At 36.4% G+C, this 25,025-nt stretch overlaps 1 protein-coding gene across 2 annotated transcripts in view; it reads right to left on the reverse strand.

Annotated features, from left to right (window-relative positions):
* Positions 1 to 6: 6 nt before the first annotated feature.
* LOC136038132 (protein argonaute-4-like) overlaps positions 7 to 25,025 on the reverse strand; it is a 90,800-nt gene continuing 65,781 nt past the window's right edge. For both annotated transcript variants that reach the window (XM_065721157.1, XM_065721156.1), the window contains exons 11-12: positions 13,328 to 13,557; positions 7 to 191 (exon numbers count right to left, since the gene is read on the reverse strand). In XM_065721157.1, the coding sequence (XP_065577229.1) occupies positions 86 to 191; positions 13,328 to 13,557 (336 nt within the window). In that variant the 3' untranslated portion in view covers positions 7 to 85. The remainder of the gene's footprint in view (positions 192 to 13,327; positions 13,558 to 25,025) is intronic.

Raw genomic sequence — 25,025 nt, forward strand, 5'->3', positions numbered from 1 at the left:
CTTAAAATTAGATGACCATTATCCAAATAACCAACTCTGAGAACAATACAATCCAATGTAATTCTTGCACTGCAGTTCTCCAACTTCAAGGGAAATGCATAACTTTCTTTGTATCTACGTAGAAAGACGCTGCACCGTCTTTCGAAAGAGTGCCATCTTTACTGTTGTCTGAATTGGAAGTTCCTTCTCCACTATAAAATAAAGCTAAGAATTATAAAACATTTTTAATTTAGTTATGTAAAATAAAAAGAAAATGTTTTATTAAAACACTTCATAGAACTTCATACCATGGACCGGGGGGGGGGGAGGCTGAGTGTGAAAAGACAAGAAATGCCTGTTCTTAACATATTTGGAAGAAATGCAATACAACACGCACAGCAATTTCTTAAGACAAGAAGAAAAAAAATTCTTTTGTTATGCCTTATTAGCATATTTTAAACGACTTTTTTCGTTGTACCACCTAACATAGTTGCAAAAATCGCAAACAATGTACCTTGACTCAATTACAGAAATAACAATATCCAATATCAGTACGAGAATGTAGCAATAAGCGAGAGTTTTTAAAATTATGAAAAAAAAACTTATCGACGCAGTCATGAAAATATTTTTTCAGATATAATAAACTTACTATTTATTAAAAAGCTGCAAAATATAATCGCAAAGTTGAAATTTGTCAAAATTATTGGGTGCGAGGATTAAAGGTATGAAGGATTTATATGTAAGTTATGACGGGTTTTCAAATATTTAATTAAATAACAAATGATTAGGTGATTTGTGTTTAATATGTTGCGCGGAATTATTATTTTTTTTTTTTTTGTATATTTATGCTGATGCTGTAGGCTTGTATTTACTTTGGCCTGATTTATTTTTATTTTGTCACTACTAATACATTGTCAGTGCTAGTTTTTATTTTCGTAGTGTATGTAATATTGTAACATTGTCACTGCTAAAGTATGCCACCAGGCATGCCCACTGCTTTGTCATGTTTTTTTTGTTTATTTAATTGTTGCAAATAAAAAATTATCTATCCATCTATCTATCTAACAAATTTAAATAGGGGGGAAAAATAATAAGAAATAAGTAGGTATAAAACAAGTAAGTAACTGTATAAAAAAGAAAGAAGCAAAAATTTAGGAGTGGAAATAAGCCTATATCTAGTAAAATCTTGAGAATCACCAACATATTAGGACACACTGGCGAAGAGCATCTCTGCCGCAATTGTTGCAAAAGTAACATCTCCATTACTTTCAAATGAAGTATGGCATATGGGGCCACATAATGTGGCTGGAAACATAGAGTATTTTGAAAAAAAGAGAAAAAGAAAAGAAGTAATCTAACATCAAAGATGACAAATCTATTATGGCAGGACGGGGTCTTATTTAAAAACTCGCCAAAAAGACTACCAATTTTTGAAAAGAAATTTCTAAAGTTGAAAAAGCTGTGGAGAAATCATATTTCTTAGCCCCGTAATAGAGAAGCCAACTTTGCTACAGAAAATCAGAAGCCCATGTCGGAAATCCCCATTTATCTTGGAAAATCTACAATAATGCATGACCTTTAAATCCCTCGAAATCTAATCATACATCCTAGATGAAAAAAAAAATTAATAAAAGTAAACCTATCTTAGAATAATCAGCAATGATTCATGGATTAAAATCCCATATCCTGAACAGAAAAGCCATACTTAACTTAGAATGATCCAAGATCGTTAAAGAATAGTTAATAAAAATAGCTATCATAGGTGCGACAAGTGCCGTACATAATTTACGCTGCCCCTTAGAAAAATTAATTTGCAGTCAGGGACCCAGTCAACGAAATTCTAATATCACAGGCTTCAACGAGCTAAAGAAGGTTTGAGAAACTTATCAGGGGTAGAATTGGTTGCCGAAAATGAATAAAGGCGGGCGCAACGAAAATTTCGTGTGCCAAAGGAGATATAAACTAATTTGCATAATCGGTGATATCATCAGCTATATTTTATCATTTCTGTTCTAGATGAGAGGTTTGAACTTAGAATGCGAAACAGAACAAGGTACCGAGAGAGAAAAGAAAAAATAATGAGCACAATCAGATCTAGCTTTCTAACTGCAAATTATTAAAACATATCTAAGTGGTGACACCGGAAACCAACTTTTCTGTGTTTGCCTTAGAGTTATGTTCAAAGTAAAGTGCCACCACCTTAGCAATTCCAATCCATTAGCGGCGTCAAAATAGAAGCCACGTGGAATAAATTAAAGTGAACAGATATTGAATCCTAGCCTCATCAGAAGTAGGTAAAAAAAAGGAAAAAACAAGAAATAAAGAAAGCTGCAAAAATAGAGAAAGAAATGGAAAAAAGAGAAAGAAAAAGAAGCTAAAAAAAATGATCACAAATTACGCAGATGTTATACTTCTTCTGGCGAATTATCACACTTTCCGGCACAGGCACGCAAACACATCACAAAATTGAGGAAGACATTTAGAGTTCTTGGAGCACTTTTTGCTACACTCACAAAATAATTGTGAATATTCCGACGGAAGCGCTCGAAATGACAGGAACAACATCTTGTCTAGAAAATTGCCATCCGTAACTCAAAGGGCTGGGCACATATGGTCTTGGGATCAAAATCATTCTATATTGTAAGTTGATAGTAAGACCGCCTGCAATGTTCATTGCTCAGTAGGGAGCAATGCTGTCAGCTGCTTCTTACGAGGGTACAAGTGTACTCGTAAATCACTGAGGGGGAAACTGATTAATATTCTTTCCATAAACACTGATTATCAACTTTATTGCAACATTTTGGAAGGAGAACGTACTGGCTTCCGTGAAGATTTCACCTCTCAACTTCTGTTTGAACACTGAATCTCCATGCATAGACCGCTCTACTTGGCGGACACTAAGAATATTGATTTTTATAAGAACAAAAAGTAACTTGTTGCGTCACACCCCGAAATGCAGTGAATGAACACCAGAGAGCTCAAAATTTACTTCTCCATTCTTTGGATCAAAAGATCAATGGGGACATAATAATTTGGAAACTTCACAAGGAGTTGAGGCACAACATTCCCCCCAGGAAAAATGTCAAGGAGACGAGGAAATTGGTACACTAATGCCACAACTACATCAGTGTCATTCGCACAAACAGTCATCCTTTCAAAGCCATTTCTGAAGGAAAAGGGAAAGTGCAGAGCCATCCAGGTGTCCGCTTCCTCATGTGTGCAACAGAGAAGTTCCTCAAAACTGTGAAAATCAACATCATGACTTAAACCTATAGCTCTCAACTTGTATTCATATTCCAGACAGCCATATTCGGAATATCTCGGCAGTACTTCAGCTGTTAATATAGTCAAATCCATTTGCCTCCCATGTTTCATAAATTGCTTTCATCCAATTTGCTTTGCTTTTTGAATTTGCAGCAATCTCTGTACAGTTCCCAATGTTTGAGGTCTTCAAGAGGGAGTAGACTGTCGAGCAGCGGATACATAACTGATGACACCCGCTGAAGCCGTTCAGAGATACACTGTCACCATTTTCACCAGTATGACCAAACAGTCCGTCATATCTGTCACCCAAGATAGGAATTTCTCTTGTTGTTTCAGGTATCCCTTTCAACAGGACTTTATGCAACCGCACGGCATAGATTTCGTCGGTTTCATGTTCAGCTGGTGGCTTTTGGCGAAACACTGGCATGAGGTGACAACAAAGGCTTCACGCCCATATAAGCAGCGTTTCTCATCGAAGTTCCGGTGCTCAGGCCATTCAGGCAAGCTACCGGCCTCTCTTAGAAAGTCTACCAAGGTAAACTTAACACCACTTCGAATTCACTGCATATGAAACCACTTCATATGAAACAAGTTCAAAGCTTAGAATATTTTTATGCTGTTTCAGTTCACTTATAGTGCTGGAACCTATCCCACACAGGATTCTTTTCACTATCTTAAGCTCTAAAACAGCTTCGCTTTGTTCAACAACATTCGTTTTGGTCCCGGTTTTCTTAAAGCAACATTCATTGGGGCTACTTTAACTTTTAAAAAGGCTTTTTCATCCTCTTTGACAAACTTGGTAACAGCTTTAAATCCTCGCTCCTCAGCTAAAAGTAAGGAGCTTGCAACCAATGGACCGATTGGCTTCTTGCAACACCAACCAGACCAGAATTTCTTTTTGAACCAAGAATTAAGGTGGATTCTGCCCCGCTGCACAGTGCTGAAAACCCTCGTGATTTTTCAATACCAAAACATATTTTGCACTTTACTGAAAATAAAATACAGTTTAAATGTTTTCAGATTTTTTACTTTAGTTATTAAAAAATTATTAAAACTTTAAGGAATAAATATCAGCATAGGTATATAAACGGACCACCCATGGTCCATTTTTTTTTTCAGTAAAGTACAATTTATGTTCTGGTCTTGAAAAAGCATAAGGGTTTTCAGTCCTAAACATATTAATTTTTGCTCGTTTTGAGTTTAATTTGGTCATTTATTGTTGTTCGTCTTGAGTTTCATTTATTTATTGATGGTGATTTGTGGTAGTTTTATGCTTGGAAGATTATTTGACTTTATTTCGGCTCATATTTGACTTAAGGGAGCTATTTACTTTCTTTGAATAACTTGTTATGTGGAAATAGTTTTTTAGATGAATTTCTGTTGGCTTTTTATTGGGACAGTCTTTCTCAAGTTCTCAACAATTTTTAATCCTGACACTAATAGCTTAGTTTAATTTGATTTTATATCTCCTCAAGTTGACTTGAAAAATGAGACTTAATATGATTTGCAAAACATTCTATCTATGCTTTATGACAACCTGCTGTCCCCTCCTCAACGCCTCGCTTTTTACACTAAATTTTGACTCTTTCTCTAAACTCAACTTTTTAAAACAGTAAAAAACTTTAGCGTAAAGAGCGGGACGTTGAGGAGGGAACAGCCACTTTCATATACGGAGTAATTTCTGTCTGAATTAATTTTTAATGTCGCTACTTACTTTCAGTTAAAAAACTTGTTTTTTTTTATTTAATATACTATTAAGAAAGGTATGCCTTTTTGACTTTACCTTCCAAAAAGTCGAAGGGCATTCCGGTCTTAGAGAGTGTTGAGTAGTGTTAAACTAAATAAAAAAAAGTTATGTGTATACGAATTGTCTAAAAGGTGGAACTCAGGAATTACTGAGTATATTAATTTGGAGCTTTAATAAGGGAGATATTTCTCAAAAAGACAATATTTTTGCATGCTATCACTACTGCTGCAACTACCCCCACTTCTACTGCTACCATCACTACTACCACAATACTCCTTTTACAATATTCAATGGAAATCTTCAATATTTAGTGGGGTTGAATCAACCCCAAAGGCCTTGTTATATAATCTTTAATTTATTTAAGACAAATGGCTATCTAAGAATTTCTATCAGATACGACGTTTGGGAGAGGGGTTCCTGTCCTCCAATCACTTTTACTCTTAAAAAGGGCACTAGAATTCTGATTGAAAATCCAATAACCTCCCTTTAAAGCTCGTGCAGCCACCCTTTCTATAAAAACAATTCATGTCTCCAGGGAATGAACTACAACCCTTGCCTGTGGGGGGGTTGCCATCCTCAAAGACATAATTTCTGGACCTTTGAACTACCCTGAACGGAATGGCTGTCTCAAAAGTTCGACTGGATGAGTTTTGGGAAATGATGGGCGTGGGGGAGGGGGCTTATTGCCGTCCAATCATTTTTGACCATTAAAAAAGGCACTAACCCTTTCAATTTCCAATTCAATGAGCCCCTCTCAAAGTGTCTACGATAACTCCTTTAATACGACGAGCCCTGATCTAAAAAACAAAACAAAAAACATTGTGCCCACATCGCTCTTCTAATTGGGCAGCGCTATTGCACTGCCCATGATAAGCACTGGGCACGATTTTTCAAAGTAGTAAAAAAAAGAACGTATGAATTTCAATTTTAATTTTAATTCTTGTGGCACGTGTTTCAGTTGACTGCAGCAATGAGGGGTAGCAGGGAACGGTGTTTATAATAGGTAGCACAGTAGCGCTGCCTAAGTAAAGAACGGTGTTGGCGCAATGTAATATATTTTTCGTTTTGTTTTCTTTTGGTCCTAGAAAAGGGCAATTCGTATAGAAAGTTTTCGTAGAAACTTCAAAAAGGGTTCATTCAACTGGAAATTGAAGGGGCTGGTGCCCTTTTTAATATTTGGAAGTGATTAGAGGGCCACTATACCCCCACCCTTTCCAAACATATCCGCAAACACAATCCATTTAAAATTTTGAGATAGCCACTTTTTCGACATAATTGAAAGTTCCAGACATTATATCTTTGAGGATGACAGCCGCCCCCCCCCAAAAAAAAAACTCTCAGAACATAAGTTGCAAGTTATGCCCTGAGGGGATATAAGGTTTTCATAGAAAGGGTGGTCGTATAATCTTCAAAGAGGGCTTATTGGAATGAAAATCGGAAGTTCTAACGCCCTTTTTAAGAGTAACTGTGATCATAGGGTAGCTACCCCCCCCCGCACAAACACACCCACAAACGCACGTCGTATTGTCCTGAAATGCATCCGATTGAATTTTTGAAATAATAATTATACCCAAAATATTCCGAAGATCATATAACAAAACTTTTGGGCTTGAAACAAACCCTAGATACTGGGGACAGGGGTGGTATGTTATGCCCCATGGACATTTATAGTTTTTGTGGATGGGATGGTTGTATAAACTTTAGAAGAGTCTCATTTCGTTGAAAATTAGAAGTTTTAGCTCCCTTTTAAGAGTCAAAAGTGAGGCAGGGCAACTACTCCCCCCCCCCGACTACCTATCTTTTCAACAAACGCATCTGATTGAAACTGTAAAATATATTTTTTTTTTTTTAATTATCCAAAATGTAACAATACCTCTAGGGTTGGCACAACCCCTCAGAGCCCTGGAGCAAGGGTGTTAAGTTATGCCCTGGGGGCAAATAAAGTTTTTATGGAATGGTTGGTTGAACAAATTTCAGCTGGTACTCATTTGTATTGAAATTGGAAGTTATAGTGCCCTTTTTATAGAGTCAAAAGTCCTCCAAGCCAATCATTTCCCAAACGCGTCCGATCGAAATTTTGGAATATCAGTTTTGCTCAGCGTAATCGAAAGATCCAGAAATAATGTTTTGGAGATGACAGAAATAATGAGGATGACAACCACCCCAGAGCACTCAGAGCAAGGGTTGTAAGTTATGCCTTGTGGGCATATAGCGTTTTTAATAGAAAGGGTTGTCGTATATATTTCAGAGGGGTCTCATTCGAAAGGTATTCAGAAGTTTTAGCGCTTTTTTACCTTTTTAAGAGTCAAAGTGATGAGAGGGCAGCTATTATCCCTCCACACACGTCGTGCTTTGTCAAAATGTAGACAATAGAAATTGTAAGAAATTTCATTCAAAATAGTCCAAAGACTATATAACAACGCTTTTTGGATTGCTACAAACTACCAGAGCCTGGGGGCAAGGGTTGTAAGTTATGTTCCGGTGGAATTTAAGGTTTTTATGGAAGGAATAGTTGTATAAACTTTAGAGGTGGCCCATTTCTTCAAAAATTGGAAGTTCTAGTTCCCCTTTAAGAGTCAAAGTGATGGAGGTCAACCCCCCCCCCCAAAAAAAAAGTCCTCTTTTCATAAAACACATCTGGTTGAAATCCCGAGATATTCATTTTAAAGCAAAAAAGTCAAAAGAACCTATAGCAGTGCTTCTATGGTTGACACAACCCCCAGAGCCCTGATACAAGGGCTGTAAAGTTGTGGCCTGGGGCCTATAAGGTTTTACGTAATGGGATGTCGCATAAACTTCAGATGGGCTCATTTGATTTGTAATTTGAAGTGATAGCGCCTTTATTAAGAGTCAAAGGTGATTTGAGAGCAACCAGACCCCCCCCCATCATTTCCAAAAAAAAACATCCAAACAAAGTTCTGAGAGATATCTTTTTTCAACATTATTGAAAGTTTCAGTAATTATGCGCTTGCGAATGGCAACCTCCCCCCCCCCGAAATATCAGGGCAAGGACTGTAAGTAGGCAATTTGTTCAATGTTTACATATAGTATATGTTATTGAGGAAAGGTTTGCATGTTTGACTACTACTTTCCCAAAATACGAAGGTCATTAAAGTGAGTCTTTCAAGGAATATAGGAGGGAGTGTTGCACGAAATCAAAACATCTTATGTGTACATAGGTTGTCAAAAGGGCGCAACTCGGGAATAACTGAGAATATTAATTTTAACTCTTCAGGAAAAGATAAGGAAGATGATCAATTAACCAAAAAGGCAAAATGTGCACGCTACTACTACAATTACCGCTGCTTCTACCGCTACCACAGCTACTACTACTACTACTATTTGTACTATTAGTTCTATTTTCAGAGTAAAAAGTTACCCTCTCAGCCTTACTTTGAAAGGGTCTTCTTATTTTAGCTTTGTGTCTTATTTTAAGTTTTTTTCTATATTTTTATTTTATCAGTTTTATTCTGCGCTGAGGACGGCCAAGCCGAGGTCTTGATCAAAATATTTGCATAATTTTTAATTTTTTCACTGGCTGTTATTGTCCTCATTTTTTCTCTTTTTTTGCCATTTTATGTTTGTCATGATTAGCCAGTGTGGTCTCAGAAATTATTTACTACTTAGAAACGGAGTTGTAAATACTTCACGGTTACTTACTAAGCGCCACTTTCAGAAGGAGCTTAAAGCTCACCGGGTTGGCCAAAGTGTTGCAATTGCGGAATCGACCGCGAATGACCCTAACAAGTTATGGAAAACTCGTTTGGCAAATAATAAAACTCGGGAAAGCAAAATTACAATTAGTGAATTACGTGATGTTATACGAAAGCTTAACAAAAGACAGTCCATGGGTTATGATGGCATATGCGCCCTTCATTTACGAAATGGGTCTGATAAGCTTATGTGTCATCTTTCTTTGTTGTACCAAATGGTTTTTTGCTACGGTATAGTTCTAGATTCTATTTGTCTTGGTCTTATTTCACCGATTCTAAAAAAAAGGAAGGATCCGTCTGAATGCTCATCGTATCGACCTATAACTGTTTCAAACGTTTTTGCGAAGGTGTTTGAATTACTTATAATTAATAACCTACGTTCTATCTGTTACATGCCTCCTCACCAGTTTGGCTTCCAGCCTAAGCTTGGTTGCTTTCATGCTCTTAAATGTCTGTGCAATTTATTTATCGATGCAGATAAATCCGGTGGTACTCTAGCGCTTGGAACATACGATGTTAGTAAAGCATTTGATTCGATGTTGCATCCCCAAGCAATGAAGGAGCTTCTGAACCGTGGTGTATCGCTAGACGTAGTTAGACTTCTTTTGTACATGTACCGCCATATGAAAGCAAAAATACGTATACCTGGAAGCAATTTGGTGACTGATGGGTATATACCAATTCATATCGGGGTTAAGCAGGGTGCGGTTACTTCTCCCTCGGTTTATAATAATGCAACGCTTCCAGCTCAGTGCCAACTTCCTTCGTGCTGTATATATAAAGGTACTGATTTGTCAATATTATGTTATGCAGACGACGTTTTTAATATTAGTAGGACTATCAGTGGGCTAGAAAAATGTTTTTGGAGATATGTAAAAACTACAGTGATATTGGACTTTCCCTAAATGCTGAAAAATGTGATGTTTTGATTTTTAATGAAATAGATACGACTAGATCAGATAATATATCTATAGATCTGAATGGTACAGAAGTAAAGCCTTGTGTTAAGTTGAAATATCTTGGCCTTCCAATTGGATAAAATCTGAAGAAAACTAGGCTATTGATGCTAGAAAGTATGGAAACGAAAATCCGTCGTGTATATGGTATAATTGTTAGTTCTCAGTTTCATTTGAATAGAGCCCATCTTGCGAGAATTTACAATAGTGTCGTACTGCCATATATTCTGTATTTAGTACCATTTTACCCTATGTTTAGTGAATCTGACCATCTTAGGATGAAACGCGTTTTCTTCAAATTTGCTAAGTTTCTGTTGCGAGTTCCTACGTGGACTCGCAACTCCTATTTGATGAAAAAATATAGCTTGTCTGACCCGTGTGCTAAGTTAGCTGAGCTGAATGTACACATGTGCAATAAGCAAACCGGCCATGAATGTCAAAATGTTGTTTTTTGGGGTGGAATTATTTTTGTTTGTATTTTAGAATCTAATTACGATATGTTGTTTCTTTCTTCTTTTTTCCCTTTTTTTTCAATGTACTCCATCACTTCATTATTTTATATGATGGGTTATAAATAAATACATACATACATACATTACTACGTCTGGTTTCACAATTTAAATAAACAAAAAGAGTATAAGTGCATCCAGTTTGTCAAAGAGCATAGATAGAATATTTTGGGAATGATATTAAGCTTTATTTTTCAGGTCAACTTCAGAAGCTATCAAATTAAATTGAAAAACATTATTTGTGTCAGGATTTAAAATCGTTGAAAAAGTTTTTCTAACATACAAATAGCAACCCATACAATGGATTCTCATAGAAACAAAAACTGATTAGATATATAATATTATTTTTTTCCATGAAAAAGACTACATCAATGATAAACGAACAGTAATTTGGAAAACTTTTCCCACGAAATTGAGGCCATTTCTCAATTGATTTCTCAATAAATGAGATAATTGAGGCCAATATGGGAAATAAAGTCGTCCTTCCTAGCCTTAGGGCGTAATATAGATACACCATTTGTTCCCGAACACGAACTACCCTTCGTCTTTTTCAACCGATCCCGAATTTCTTGTTGAGATACAGGCCCAGCTAAACCCCATCATTCTGTCTTCAAAAGTATGACACCGTCCGTAGACCTATATCCACATCCTCTGAAACATTCGACTCATTCGCCCTGACAGATCCTGGCTCCCTATCTTTAATATAATTTGGCCACCTCTCAACTTGGCGGGGAATCTCCTCTTTCTCCTGGGGCCCTCTATCAAACATTTAACTACCGACCAAAACTTTCGAGAGCTATTCACCCTATAAATGTTTTTAATTTCTTCATTAGCCTCTATTTGCCACTCTCTTTTTAACTCCTTTAATCCTATCAAATTTAGACCTTACTTTCCTACATTCAACTAACCAACACGAATTTAGTTCCTGATCCAAGGGGATTCGTTGCTGAAAGCCTGAAAACGTGATTTAGCTTGAAGTAGCCGAAAGTAGCCTTAACTAGCGAACGCAAATTCAGTTCCTGATCAAAATCTGTTAAAACCTGTCAATTGTTCAAGGAGAGAATGAAATATTTAAATTACTAGAACTAAAATAACTACTCGCTAGTTTACTTTTGTTGGTTGGGAATTCTGTTCGTATCACGATTCTTAAATTTTACTTCGCAATTCAATTCAATTTATTTATAATCTATCAAAACAAAAAAGGGCGCAGATGCCCTAAAACGCACGTATACGCAAAAAACAATAAATTGTTCAAGGGGCAAGTCCTTAGATCCAACTTCCCAGTTCAAGTCTTTGCTCTCAAGTCAAATTCGAGGGATTAGTCCCGGGTTACAACAGGGATTCCTTTAATGTAATTGAGTCAGATTTTTGAAGAAACGAAACAACATCTAGCGAAGGGGCGGTAAGGATGGATGTTTGCAGGCTTGACTCTCGTAGGCCTTTTCTACCATAAAAGAATAAGTTTCGTTGAATATTTCACCATCGTCTTGCATAAGTTTTGGAGCACATATCGAACACTTATGATAAGTAAGCAGCTTCGTAACAGTAAACCAACGATATACGAAAAAGTATAATCCATTGACACACGAAATCCTACTTTTGGACTGATAGAAAACCATACTATTAGAAAAAATAGAAGCGGCAACACTATATTTATCAATAACTAAGAAAAATACTGATGTCATGAGGATCTTTCATAACGTTAGCAATAAAATTTATTCTTTTTGCACACCTTGTGAGAAACCAAAAGCATTCCAATTCATGAAACTGAGAATTGTTTTAAGTCATTGAAATGCCAAATAACGGTGCTAACTCTACAGGCGGATAAGACAAAGATATTAAAAACCAGAAAGGGTTATTATGAAATTGTGTTAGCTACCGCTCAAAGTCTAAGCAAGGGTAATTTTCTTAGTAGTAGTAGTAGTAGAACAATTTTATTAGAAGTAAACATTCCTAATGAATAGCACAACATAAGCGAAGCTTGCGAGGCTGTGCTAAATTCAAGGAAAATAAAGAGAGAATATGGAGAATGAGAAAACATTGAGAATGAGACCATATACAGAAATCAACAACAAAAAAACAAACATACATAAACAATACATTAGGAAATACATTTGCTTAGGAAGCGAAGTTAATTATGCCGAGATAGCTGAAACGAAAACTGAATATATAGAAAAAAACTCAACCCCCTTTTTTCCCCAAAAAGAAAATCCTAGAAATGTGCATGACTAAAATTATTGGTTTTGGCAACTGTAAAAGTCTTTTGCTATAAAATATTATTGCTTAATAACTAAACTACAGCAAATTATGCAAGCACGGGTATTGGTGGATCTAGCGATGGGCCATACCCCCTATCTCTGGCTCTAAACATACCCCAGACAATACAAAGTTTCTTTAGAAATTGACAATAAACTTGGTAACTAGAATGATTAAATAATTTTAAATAATCTTAACTCAATTCTGAAACATTCAAAGTTTTATACCAAACCTGCAAGTAACCCGAAACTTGTAGGATAATGAAAAGAATCGTGAAGGTTAACTGAATGAATCATCAAAAAAAGCTTTCTGATCAGAAGTTTTACGTAATTAGCAAGTTCGTGGCAGGATATTTACAAAAATAATAACAACAAACATTAATTTATATTCTTCTTATAATACTAATACAATTCTTTCAACTGTCTGAAAACTCACTACGAATTCCACGACACACAGTTCTGAACAGACGTTTGGCATTTTCTTGGATAGGGTCAGGATCGTAAATGTAAAAGGGTCAATTTAAAAGGGTTATAATTTCAAGATTTTTCAGCAGTTCAGAGTAGTGAATATTAGCATAAAGACTGCTTATGAATTTCCAACAGGCTATTGCGGAAGTAAATACTACGCTGGGGGATCCAGGGGGAAGGGCTCGGACTCCCCCATGATTTTTTCTGGCACCCTCATTCTCTTTATTGTTTTTCCCTCTTTTTTAAAGTACATTTGTCAATTTGATCAATTATTGGTACCCTTGTCACATTGCCACCCCCCTCCCCCCTAAAAAATTCTTGTTGACACCCTTGTCACATTAATTCCCCTCCCCAAGATTTTGCTCTAGATACGCCCCTGAAAGAGACCAAAATAATCTTAAAGTGCGGAAAAAGTAATAATACAAGGCAAGCAAACCTTGACAAGTCTTGCAAAGGACCGTCTCCAGAATCGTGGACTCTCTCGACTAGATGGTAGAGAATCCTAAAAGCTACGAGATGGGCATGATAAACAGGAACTGGGATTGAAACGGACTGAATATTACGCACACCAGTGTGGCATAAATGATAAGTTAAACACTTAAGTTCCTCCTTGTCGAAAGGGTTGTCATTCCAAAGGACACGGTATTGACTTGGACGCGAAGTTCCCTGAAAAAGAAAATAGATTGAAAGATAGATGCAACATGTTGTAAAAAATTGGAGGAAAAGAGGGATAACAATAATTAAGAGATAATTACAAGGTAAGCAGAAATTATACCCAATTTGGAAATCTAATTTCCAGAATGAACAGAGAATAGTGCTGGGAAATCCATTCTGATAACAATCCAATAAACAAATAATCTAACAGTAATCATTTTGTGGTTTTTGAAAATTTATTCATAAAGTAGAGGACGCACTTAATAAATGAACATAATTAACAAATGATTGATGAATAAATACAATAAAAAAATTAAATAAAATAAAAATAGCTTAAAAAGTAAGTAAATAAATATAGATAAATTAAAATATTTAATACCATTTAGATAATTTAGATAGTAAATTGAAAACACTTCTTGTTATTAAACCATGGGCGCAAGAGAGACCACAACCACCACTGTATGGGTACTCTTTGGCCATATTAGTTATCAATTAGGCCTGAACCTCCAGTTTATGGGTACCCTTTGGCTATATTAGTAATCAGTTCAGCCTGAACCACCACTATATGGGTACTCTTTGGCTATATTAGTTATCAGTTAGGTCTGAACCACCAAAACTATGGGTACCTTTTGGCTATATTAGTAATCAGCTAGGCCCGAACTATCACTCTATATGGGTACTCTTTGGCTATTTTAGTTATCAGTTAGGCCTGACCCACCACAGTATGGGTAATATTTTGCTATATTAGTTATCAGTTAGGCCTGAACCACCACAGTATGGGTATTATTTGGCTATATTAGTTATCAATTAGGCCTGAACCACAACTGTATGGGCACTCTTTGGCTATATTAGTAATCAGCTAGGCCTTAACCATCACTGTATGGGTACTCTTTGGCTATTTTAGTTATCAGTTAGGCCTGAACCACCACAGTATGGGTAATATTTGGCTATATTAGTTATCAGTTAGGCCTGAACCACCACAGTATGGGTAATATTTGGCTATATTAGTTATCAATTAGGCCTGAACCACAACTGTATGGGCACTCTTTGGCTATATTAGTAATCAGCTAGGCCTTAACCATCACTGTATGGGTATTCTTTGGCTATTTTAGTTATCAGTTAGGCCTGAACCACCACAGTATGGGTAATATTTGGCTATATTAGTTATCAATTAGGTCTGAACCACAACTTTATGGGCACTCTTTGGCTATATTAGTAATCAGCTAGGCCTGAAACATCACTGTATGGGTACTCTTTGGCTATTTTAGTTATCAGTTAGGCCTGAACCACCATAGTATGGGTAATATTTGGCTATATTAGTTATCAGTCAGGCCTGAACCACGACTGTATGGGTACTCTTTGGCTATTTTAGTTATCAGTTAGGCCTGAACCACCACAGTGTGGGTAATATTTGGCTATATTAGTTATCAGTTAGGCCTGAAGCACCACTGTATGGGTACTCTTTGGCTATTTTAGTTATCAGTTAGGCCTGAACCACCACAGTGTGGGTAATATTTGGCTATATTAGTTATCAGTTAGGCCTGAAGCACCACTGTATGGGTACTCTTTGGCTATTTTAGTTATCAGTTAGGCCTGAACCACCACAGTGTGGGCAATATTTGGCTATATTAGTTATCAGTTAGGCCTGAAGCACCACTGTATGGGTACTCTTTGGCTATTTTAGTTATCAGTTAGGCCTGAACCACCACAGTGTGGGTAATATTTGGCTATATTAGTTATCAGTTAGGCCTGAACCACCACAGTGTGGGTAATATTTGGCTATATTAGTTATCAGTTAGTTCTGAACCACCAAAACTATGGGTACCTTTTGGCTATATTAGTAATCAGCTAGGCCCGAACTATCACTCTATATGGGTACTCTTTGGCTATTTTAGTTATCAGTTAGGCCTGAACCACCACAGTGTGGGTAATATTTGGCAATATTAGTTATCAATTAGGCCAATAGGGAAACTACAAAATTTATATTTGTCACGCAACAGATTATGAGGAATCGAGGCAATTACAAAGAAGAATTTAATAGTTTTCCAAAATCTTGTAACAATTTTTAAATACCATTGTTCAGCCATAATATAAAATATGGGATTTCTTAAGGCCAAAAGAAAATACTGAAAAAAACGAATATTTACAAAGGACAATCGCCTCTCTTTTTCAGTACGAAGTAAAATATAATCAAGGAAAATATAAAAAAAGACAAAGAAAAAACCAAAAACAAATTCGAAAGCAAATAACTTTGGGCAGAGATACCAGTGATTTGAGAATAAATTACTCATGGTTTCGTTTTCTCAAAAACTAAGCCAATACCTTAGTCTTCCCTGAAATAAACACTGAATCACCTTCACATTTACATAATGAACGCGTCATCACCCAATCAGATCTCAAAGGGCTCAGACAAAAAAAATAAATAAAAAAAATGCAATGATTCAATTCGGAAACCAAATTACATTGCTCTCCAAGTTATTTAATTGTTGTTTTTATTGTTTCACCAAATGAATTTTCTTTCATTGGTCAGTTGTTTTCTAGTATCCTTTGATGGCAGTTCAGGAGTTTTTGGATTTTGTGAAAATCGTGAATATTGGTGAATGACTCACTTTTGGTTGTCAAATATTTGGTTTTAATTCTTCAAATTTTAGCTTTTATTACACTTTATTGATCTTTTAATTTTGGTTTTTCATTGGTTTTTACTGGCTAGTTTTTGAAATCGACTCTCCGTAATTTTTTCCTTGTCTTTTTGGGCATTTCCCTTTTTTTCTTTTCTTTTTTTATGCGCGCTGAAGAAGAGAGGCCGTTGTATTGTCGAAATGTTCACATAATGTTTTCAGTATTTTCGTTTGACTTAAAAAAACTCATTTTTGTTCGTTTTCCTCTCTATATTCTTATTTCTTTTTTTTTTTTTTTTTTTCTTTTTTTAAGTTCTAGTCTTGGCTAAAGGATTTGGGAAACTGATGAGAGAACAACTGAATCATTTAACATGGCTTTGTTAGAATTTAAAAACCACTTAACAACACCCAGGCAAATTCAAAACAAGCTAATATTTAATTAATCGAACTTGGATTTGAAATAAATGTTTAAGGTTCTTTAGATCCAACCCAAGATTTTCTAGGTATAAAACAAGAGCTAAGAGCTCATATGGCACTTGTGACGAGGCGAGAAGAGCCAAGAGATCATATGGTATGAGCTCTAACAAAATTCTATGAATCAATAGATTGATTTAAAAAGGAAAATAAGAGACTTAATGCCGGTCAGGATTTAAAATAAGAGCTCTGAGTCACGATGTCCTTCTAAATATCAAAATTCATTAAGATCCGGTTACCCACTCGTAAGTTATAAATACCTTATTTTTTCTAATTTTTCCTCTCCCTTTAGCCCCCCAGATGGTCGAATCTGGGAAAACGACTTTATCAAGACAAATTGTGCAGCTCCCTGACACGCCTACCAATTTTCATCGTCCTAGCACGTCCAGAAGCACCGAACTCGCCAAATCACTGAACCCCTCCCCCCAACTCCTCGACAGAGAACGAATCCAGTACGATTCTGTCAATCACGTGGCAAGGACATTTTTTTTATTCTATCCACCAAGCTTCATCCCAATTCCTCCACTCCAAGTGTTTTCTAAGATTTCCCCCTCCGACTACCCCCAATGTCAAAAGATCTATTAGGGATTTGAAATAAGAGCTCTTAGACATGAATTCCTTCTAAAAATCAAATTTCATTAAGATCTGATCATCTATTCGTAAGATAAAAATACCCCAATTTTCACGTTTTCCAAGAATTCCGCCCCCCCCCCCCCCAACTCCCCCCAATGTCACAGGATCTGGTCGGAATTTACAATTAGAACTTTAAAGCACAAGACCCTTCTAAATATCAAATTTCATTAAGATCTGGTCACCCTTTCGTAAGTTACAAATACCTCAGTTTTCAAAAATACCCCCCCCCCCCAATTTCACCAAAGAGAGCAGATCCAGTCCGGTTGTGTCAGACACGTATCTTAGACAGGTTTCTATCTTCCCATCCAGTTTCATCCTGATCTCCCCGCTTTTAGTATTTTCTAAGATTTCCGGTCCCCCCATACTGCCCCCCCAATTACGCTTGATCTAGTTGAGATTTAAAATAAGAGATCTGAGTTACGAGGTCCTTCTAAATATGAAGTTTCATGAAGATCCGATCACTCCTTCGTAAGTTAAAAATACGTAATTTTTTCTTATTTTTCAGAATTAACCCCCCCCCCCCTCAATAGAGCGGATCCGTTCCAATTATGCAAATCACGTATGTAAGACTTCTGCTTATTTTTCCCACCAAGTTTCATCCCGATCCCCCCAATCTAAGCGTTTTCCATGATTTTAGGTTCCCCACCCCAAACTTCCCCCAATGTCACCAGATCCGGTCAGGATTTAAAATAAGAGTTTTGAGACACGATATCCTTCTAAATATCAAATTTCATTGAGATCCGATCACCCGTTCGTAATTTAGAAATACCTCGTTCTTTCTAATATTTCAGAATTAACCCATCACCGAACTACCCCAAAGAGAGCGGTTCAGTTCCAGTTATGTCAATCATGTATCTAGGACTTGTGCCTATTTTTTCCCACCAAGTTTCATCCCGATCCCTCCACTCCTTCTAAATATCAAATTTCATTGAGACCCGATAACCCGTTCGTAAGTTAAAAATACCTCTTTTTTTCTAATTTTTCAGAAATACCCCCCCCAACTACCCCAAAGAGAGCGGATCCGTTCTGTTTATGTCAATTATGTACTTGTGTCTATTTTTCCCACCAAGTTTCATCCCGATCCCTCCACTCTAAGTGTTTTCCAAGTTTTAGGTTCCCCCTCCCAAATCCCCCCCCAATGTCACCAGATCCTGTCGGGATTTAAAATAAGAGCTCTAAGACACGATATCCTTCTAAACATCAAATTTCATTTAGATCCGATCACCCGTTCGTAAGTTAAAAATACCCCATTTTTTCTAATTTTTCAGAATTACCCCCACCCCCTCAACTACCCAAAAGAGAGCGGATCTGTTCCGATTTTCAATCATGTATCTGGGACTTGTACTTATTTTTCCCATCAAGTTTCATCCCGATCCCCCCACTCTAAGTGTTTTCCAAGATTTTAGGTTTCCCCCTCCAACTCCCCCCAATGTCATCAGATCCGGTCGGGATTTAAAATAAGAGCTCTGAGACAAAATATCATTCCAAACATCAAATTTCATTAAGATCCCATCTCCCGCTCATAAGTTAAAAAATACTTCATTTTTTCTGAATTAACCGGCCACCCACTCCCCCCCCCCCAGATGTTCAAATCGAGAAAATAACTATTTTTAATTTAATCTGATCCGGTCCCAGATAGACTTGCCAAATTTCGTCCTAGCTTACCTGGAAGTGCCAAAAGTAGCAATACCGGGACCGACAGACAGACCGACAGAATTTGCGATTGCTATATGTCACTTGGTTAATACCAAGTGCCATAAAAATGACTGTTTTTGAACTGTAAACAAACGTAAGAACTGGGTTAAAATGCATGGACATGATAGCTGTTAAATAAAAAAAAAAAAAAAATGTTCTCAAGTGAGCCAATTGTCAGTTGTCAAAATTGTTAAACATGTCAATATAACAGTCCAGTCAAAATAAAACATTAAATTTAGGCTTGCACAAACTTTAAACAAATGTACCCGTTCGGAAAGTCTTCTTTGATCTTCTGATCCTAATGAATATCTTTTTTTATCCTAATATATAGGTTAATCCTGGTATGCATCTATCCATATATATATATATATATATATATATATATACTAAAAAATATTACATGTTTGCTATTTTTCATTTTATTGGGGAGGAGGGACGGTGCACCAAGACCCTCCACCCATTCCTACAACCGTTCCTGAAGTTAAGGGAATATTTGATACCTTATAACTCTTCATCTTAGAATCATTTTTGGAGACACCCCGGCAGCCTGTTGCCTTTTTTTCTATCAAGCTGAAGTTTCCTCTGTATTCGGTTTAATTTTTGGTTAACAGTAATTTACTTGACCTCCTACTACATTTCACTTTTTCCATATTTCCGATGTAGAGTTGCTAGCTCCATAGGATACTCTTTACATTTAATGACCACAAGATCAATTTACTTGGAAAATTCTCCCTGTACGTAAAATTGAGCAGCCAAAGATAAACAAGAACAAATAAAAAATAAAGAAAGGAAGGGATACTGGAATATTCTACCTAATTTCCATGTCGAATAAATATTTAGAACCAAACAGTTCGTGGTGACGAACTGTGAATAAGGAGGGACTCGAGGAAATGGTGACCAAAACTCTGAAAAAAGGGAATTCTGATAACAATTTATGCGTAAAAAATTGCTTTTTATGCTGATTACCAATATATAGAATTAATTAAGTTTGATGGTGCACATCAAACGCAAGAACCCTCAGAAAATTTCTATGAATTTCGAAATATGGGAAAACATTCCCAAGTAATCTTAACAAAAATCAGTCGTTATATTCAGCATATTAGAGCCTCGTTATGAAATTTTCAAGCTCCTATTTATAGAAATAGATTTTGCTCTTATTTTCACTAAAAAAAAAAAAAAAGAAAAAAAATCACGACTGCGTGTTTGAACATTTTTAAATGATCAAAAATATTGTACCATGGGTAAGTAGCATTTTCTGCCATTTTCTGGCACCTGTGATTTAGCCCCATAGAGGACCTGGATGCTATCAATTAAAAAAATCTGAGATAGTCGATTTAACAGCATAAAAACGGGGGTAAAACAGGCCCCTGATGTTGCCTTTAAAGTAATAGTGCATAGTATTATATAGGGCAAGATGGGCTTTAGTGCTTTTATGAGTTATCAAATTCTTTCTGTATAACGATTTCGTTTATCCAACCCAACAGCTCAGAAAACAAATGAAAGTCGATTTGCCTCTGTGATCGTCAAATTTCCTAACAAAGATGTTGCACATACTGTTTTTAAAGCGAAGCCTAAGCTTGCAAAATCTAGCGTTTTTCTGAATGACTATATCACAAAGCAGCAAAATATTATCCTGGATAGTGTTAGAGATAAGTATGGAGCGAAGAACGTTTGGTCGGAACTAGGCCGTATTTTTGTTCACCTACCAGGTGAAGCTACTTCTAGGAGGCTTCGGAAGGTTGAAGATACCTTCTAGATTAATATCTTATTTTATTTTCTCGTTTGTAGTACTTCTTCATTTATTGTTTTTACCTTCGTTGTTACTTTTTTTTGCAAATTACTTAGTTTATTTTCTTTTACATTGTTTTGTTTCCTATTTGTATCGTTGGCTAATCCCCCCCCCCCCGGGAAACCGATTATCATTATCATTATTAGTCCGCCTGCCCCCATACTGCAAACAAATTTATTCATATAGGTTGATTCTTTGCGATTATGGTAAATTGCAAATTAATGATTTCTGTGTTGTGTCAGATCGGGTATATGACCTGAATAGGTTACGTTAATTTGAATCTGACCCTTATTGAGATACGCTTCGCGATGGAACGGCAATTGATTATTTTGCAATAAATTTTAATTGCCAAAAATAGAGTAAATATATTCCAGTTACGTTGTCGTCATAGGAAAAGTGAGAATGTTCTTCGTGTCTACCACTCGAGCTGTCATCTAACCTCAAGTTACGATGATATTTTACATTTGATAGATCTGACCAATAGTTATTTTGATGTTGTTGGTTTTTGCGAGACTTTTTCAGTTCCAAGCATTTTCTGCCTTCTTTTCAATGTCCAGTTTACCAGTTATTTGTGAAAAACCGTGCGCTGATGGCCCGAGGAGATCCAGCATTCTTGGTGTACAAATGGTATACTTTGTCGTCAAAGGGGTATGTTGATGTTTGGCAAGAAGGTAAGGTTGACTATTGATTCACAGACTATTGATTCAAAAAACTTATTGTAAGAGGGGCTTATAAACCACCAAGTGCTCGTTTGGAGGATTTCACGGATGGATGTAAGATATTAATGAGAGCAGCTGCATCTAGTCAGTTGGATTTCATTTGTACGGTATTTATACGATATTTTAATTTTGATTTGTATGATTTACATGCTATTTATGCTGATTTTTGAAATTTGATGGTTTCAAATGATTTATTTCCCCTTGCTGGGGTCCCGACACGTATATCTAGTCATTCAGCAGCTATAATAGATAATATGTTCGGATCATCGACCAGTTGTAGCTTCTGTGCCACTAGTAAGTACCAAGGAGAAAAAGTTAGAAAAAAAGCAAATGCGTCAATTAAAGAAGCAGAATATTGAAAACCTTGCTGAGGAACTTAGTAAGGTGTCATGGGAACTAGTTTTTAATAGGACAGACGATGCTTCCCATGCAACACTTTTTTATTCCTCAACACTAAAAGTGTTGAGGAATAAAAAAGAATCACCAAGAAAGCTTTGGGTCACACCAGAACTTATTGAGATGATTAAGAAGGGGAATCTACTGTATCCGTCGTTTTTAGATTGCCAAAGTGCTGATATCTTTAGATAGATCAAAAAAGTAAGAAATTAAGTGAATACTTTACAAAGATCTTGAGTTAACAGCTATTATGAATTGAAACTTGAAGCAACAAAAGGGGACATAAAAGAAACATGGAAGGTTTTGAGAGAATTGTTAGGTAGTGACAAACAGAAAAATGCACAAACTTCACTAATTGTGGATGGAAAAGTCTACGAAGACAAACAGAGCATTGTGACTCACTTCGGTACCTACTTTCTCGACGATTGGTGAAATGACTCAAAAAGAAAGATCAGCCACTGAGTTAAGGAACAAGTGAGGAGGCTTTCATTGATGATAGATGCCTGGTACTAATAATGGAGACCTAGGAAATGAATATACAGGAGTTGAAAGAAATTGTAAATAGTATTAACTCAAGCTCTTCAGGTAGTGACGACATAAACCTTACGACCTTGAAGCTTATTATGGTTTATCTCCTACCATGCCTTGTTTACTTAATTAATTTATAACTGAAATCGAGATAATTCCCACAAAACTTAGAGGGGGGAGGGTACAAAGAGGTGGGAGTGATTTCTCTCCACAAAAGTGGCCCCAAGACTGATTTGACTAACTGGAGACCAATTTCTCTTCTGTCGGTTTTCGCAACAAGTTATGCATAAAAGGCTTTACGCACATTTAACAAAACATGGTTTTTGAACTGATAATCAGTTCGGATTCAGGAAGGACCACTCTACTGTTCATGCTATGCAGCATTTTCTTGATTTTCTGAATACATCAATGGAAAATGGTGAAATGATTTTTATCGGTTTTTACAGATTTTAAAAAAGCGTTTGGCACAGTTGATTTTGAAATATTAAATGACAGGAGAAGGTCATTTGGAGTCATAAATACTATTTTAAAGTAGTTTGAATCTTATTTGATAGGCAGGTCGATATGTGTATGTTTTGATGATGTTATATTTAATATTTTTTTTATAAATTGTGGTGTTCCACAAGGTTCTGTTTTGGATCCATTTTTATATCTTGTTTATGTAGTTAATATGCGGTTTTATGTTCCAGGTACTGTTAATACTTCCTTCGCTAATGACACGGTATTGTCGGCTGCCGCAAGAAATGCTGATGGTCTTGTAGAGAAAATTAATCAAGCTTTAAGTCATCTTTTGATCAAACAGTTCGTGGTAACGAACTGTAGTAAGGAGCGATCCGGCTCAATAGTAACCAAAACTCAAAAAAATTGAATTTTGATATAAATAGCTACATCAAAAGAATCGCATTTTAATGCTGATTTTAAATATATAAGTTTCATCAAGTTTAGACTTAGCCATCAAAAGTTACGAGCCTGAGAAAATTTGCCTTATTTAGGAAAATAGGGGGAAACATCCCCTAAAAGTCGTAGGATCTTAACGAAAACTAGACCTACGTTGCCTGGGCAACGTGAAGTGTTGCGGCAACCTTTGTCCGGCATCGCCGATAAAAGTGTTGCGAGAGCAACACTTTGGTTTTGTTTCTTCGCTATCGGTTAAATTCTGAAGTTGTCAAAACTATCAAAGCATTCAAAACGGCATATTCAAAGCAGAACACAATCAGTAATCACATGATCAAGTTCTTCAGCGTTGAAAAAACAACAGCAAAAGAATATCGGAAGAAGGGACTAAATTGAGTTTGCAGCCAGTTGAACTTTATCCTTTTCAATCGTAGACATCGTGACCGATGGAAACTTGGAACATTATCTTATATAATCTAGTTGGTATTATAAAGCTATTCGTGACTTTTCAGGATCAAATACCATAGATGTGCACCAATTTGCACAAATTTTTAGCCTCTGATGAACCTCCTCTAGCAACCGATTCTTACTTACAAGTCCCTCTCCCGTGATATACATCCAAGTTCACCGGAAACAAATAATGGGTACACCAACTAGCAAAAGTTGCAAACCCCTTGTCACTGAAGTCATTGTAGCCTAACAGCCGATTATTACTTACAACTCCCCTACATGTCTTACAATCGGGAACCAAGTTGTTCTTACCATCAATTACACCAGAAACAGATAATAGGTACACCAATCAGCAAAAGTTGCAAACCCCTCATTGCCAAAGATGATTATAAGCTAATAATCGACTGTTGCTTGGAAGTCCCCTACATATCTCACAATTGGTATCGGCCTATTTTTGGTTCAAGTGTGTACCTTACCACTGAAGTTGTCAACCCCTTGAAACTTTCAAACTGGTGTATGTCATGAAGGAATTTTTGTAACAAAAAATGGATGACATATACTTTGATCAGCTCATTAAGGTCTATCGATTGTCATTGAAAAAAAAAATTCTATCTGTCTTAGTTCAAAAGTTGACTTTTTTGCCGGAGGCCAACTTTCTAACACCACCACTTAGAAAGGAGCAAAGGATAAGCTCTAATTTCTTTAGCAATGAGAGAACTTTTAAAGTTTAAGAGGTATATCTGATACCATTTCTCTATTGCAATCCCAAGTAGAAAAAAAAGAATGGTAAAGTCAGCTGAAATCACGAACAGAAATGGCTAGAAACAATAGATGGCAGCACTTTCGGACCCGTGGGAAAATCGCACTTTTTTGTTTCTGTAAATTTTTCTATTTATCACTCAAAGAAGATATATTGGCTGTGGGGCCGGGGAACTACCGCATATATTTAACACTTAGAACACTTTGCTTTAGAGCAAAAACAAGAAGTTCAATTTGGAAGAATGACCCAGAGCTCAAAACAATACAAAATCGGGCTAAGTTGTGGCTAAAAATTTGGATAGCTTGCGGCCGCCCCTTAAGGGGTAATGTTTTCGATATTAAACAAAGAACAAAGCTTGATTTTAAACGCTATCTTCGAAAAATTAGGTACAATGGTGCTGAATTTCCTAAGTCTCCTAGCCAGTGGAAAAAAGTGATCAATGTCGCGAAGTTTGATAGATCGCCTACGGCTGACCGAATCCCTAATGTATCATGGATCAATCATTATAGTAACATTTTCGATAC

The sequence above is a fragment of the Artemia franciscana genome, chromosome 17 (genome assembly GCF_032884065.1).
Source record: "Artemia franciscana chromosome 17, ASM3288406v1, whole genome shotgun sequence".
Taxonomy (NCBI): domain Eukaryota; kingdom Metazoa; phylum Arthropoda; class Branchiopoda; order Anostraca; family Artemiidae; genus Artemia; species Artemia franciscana.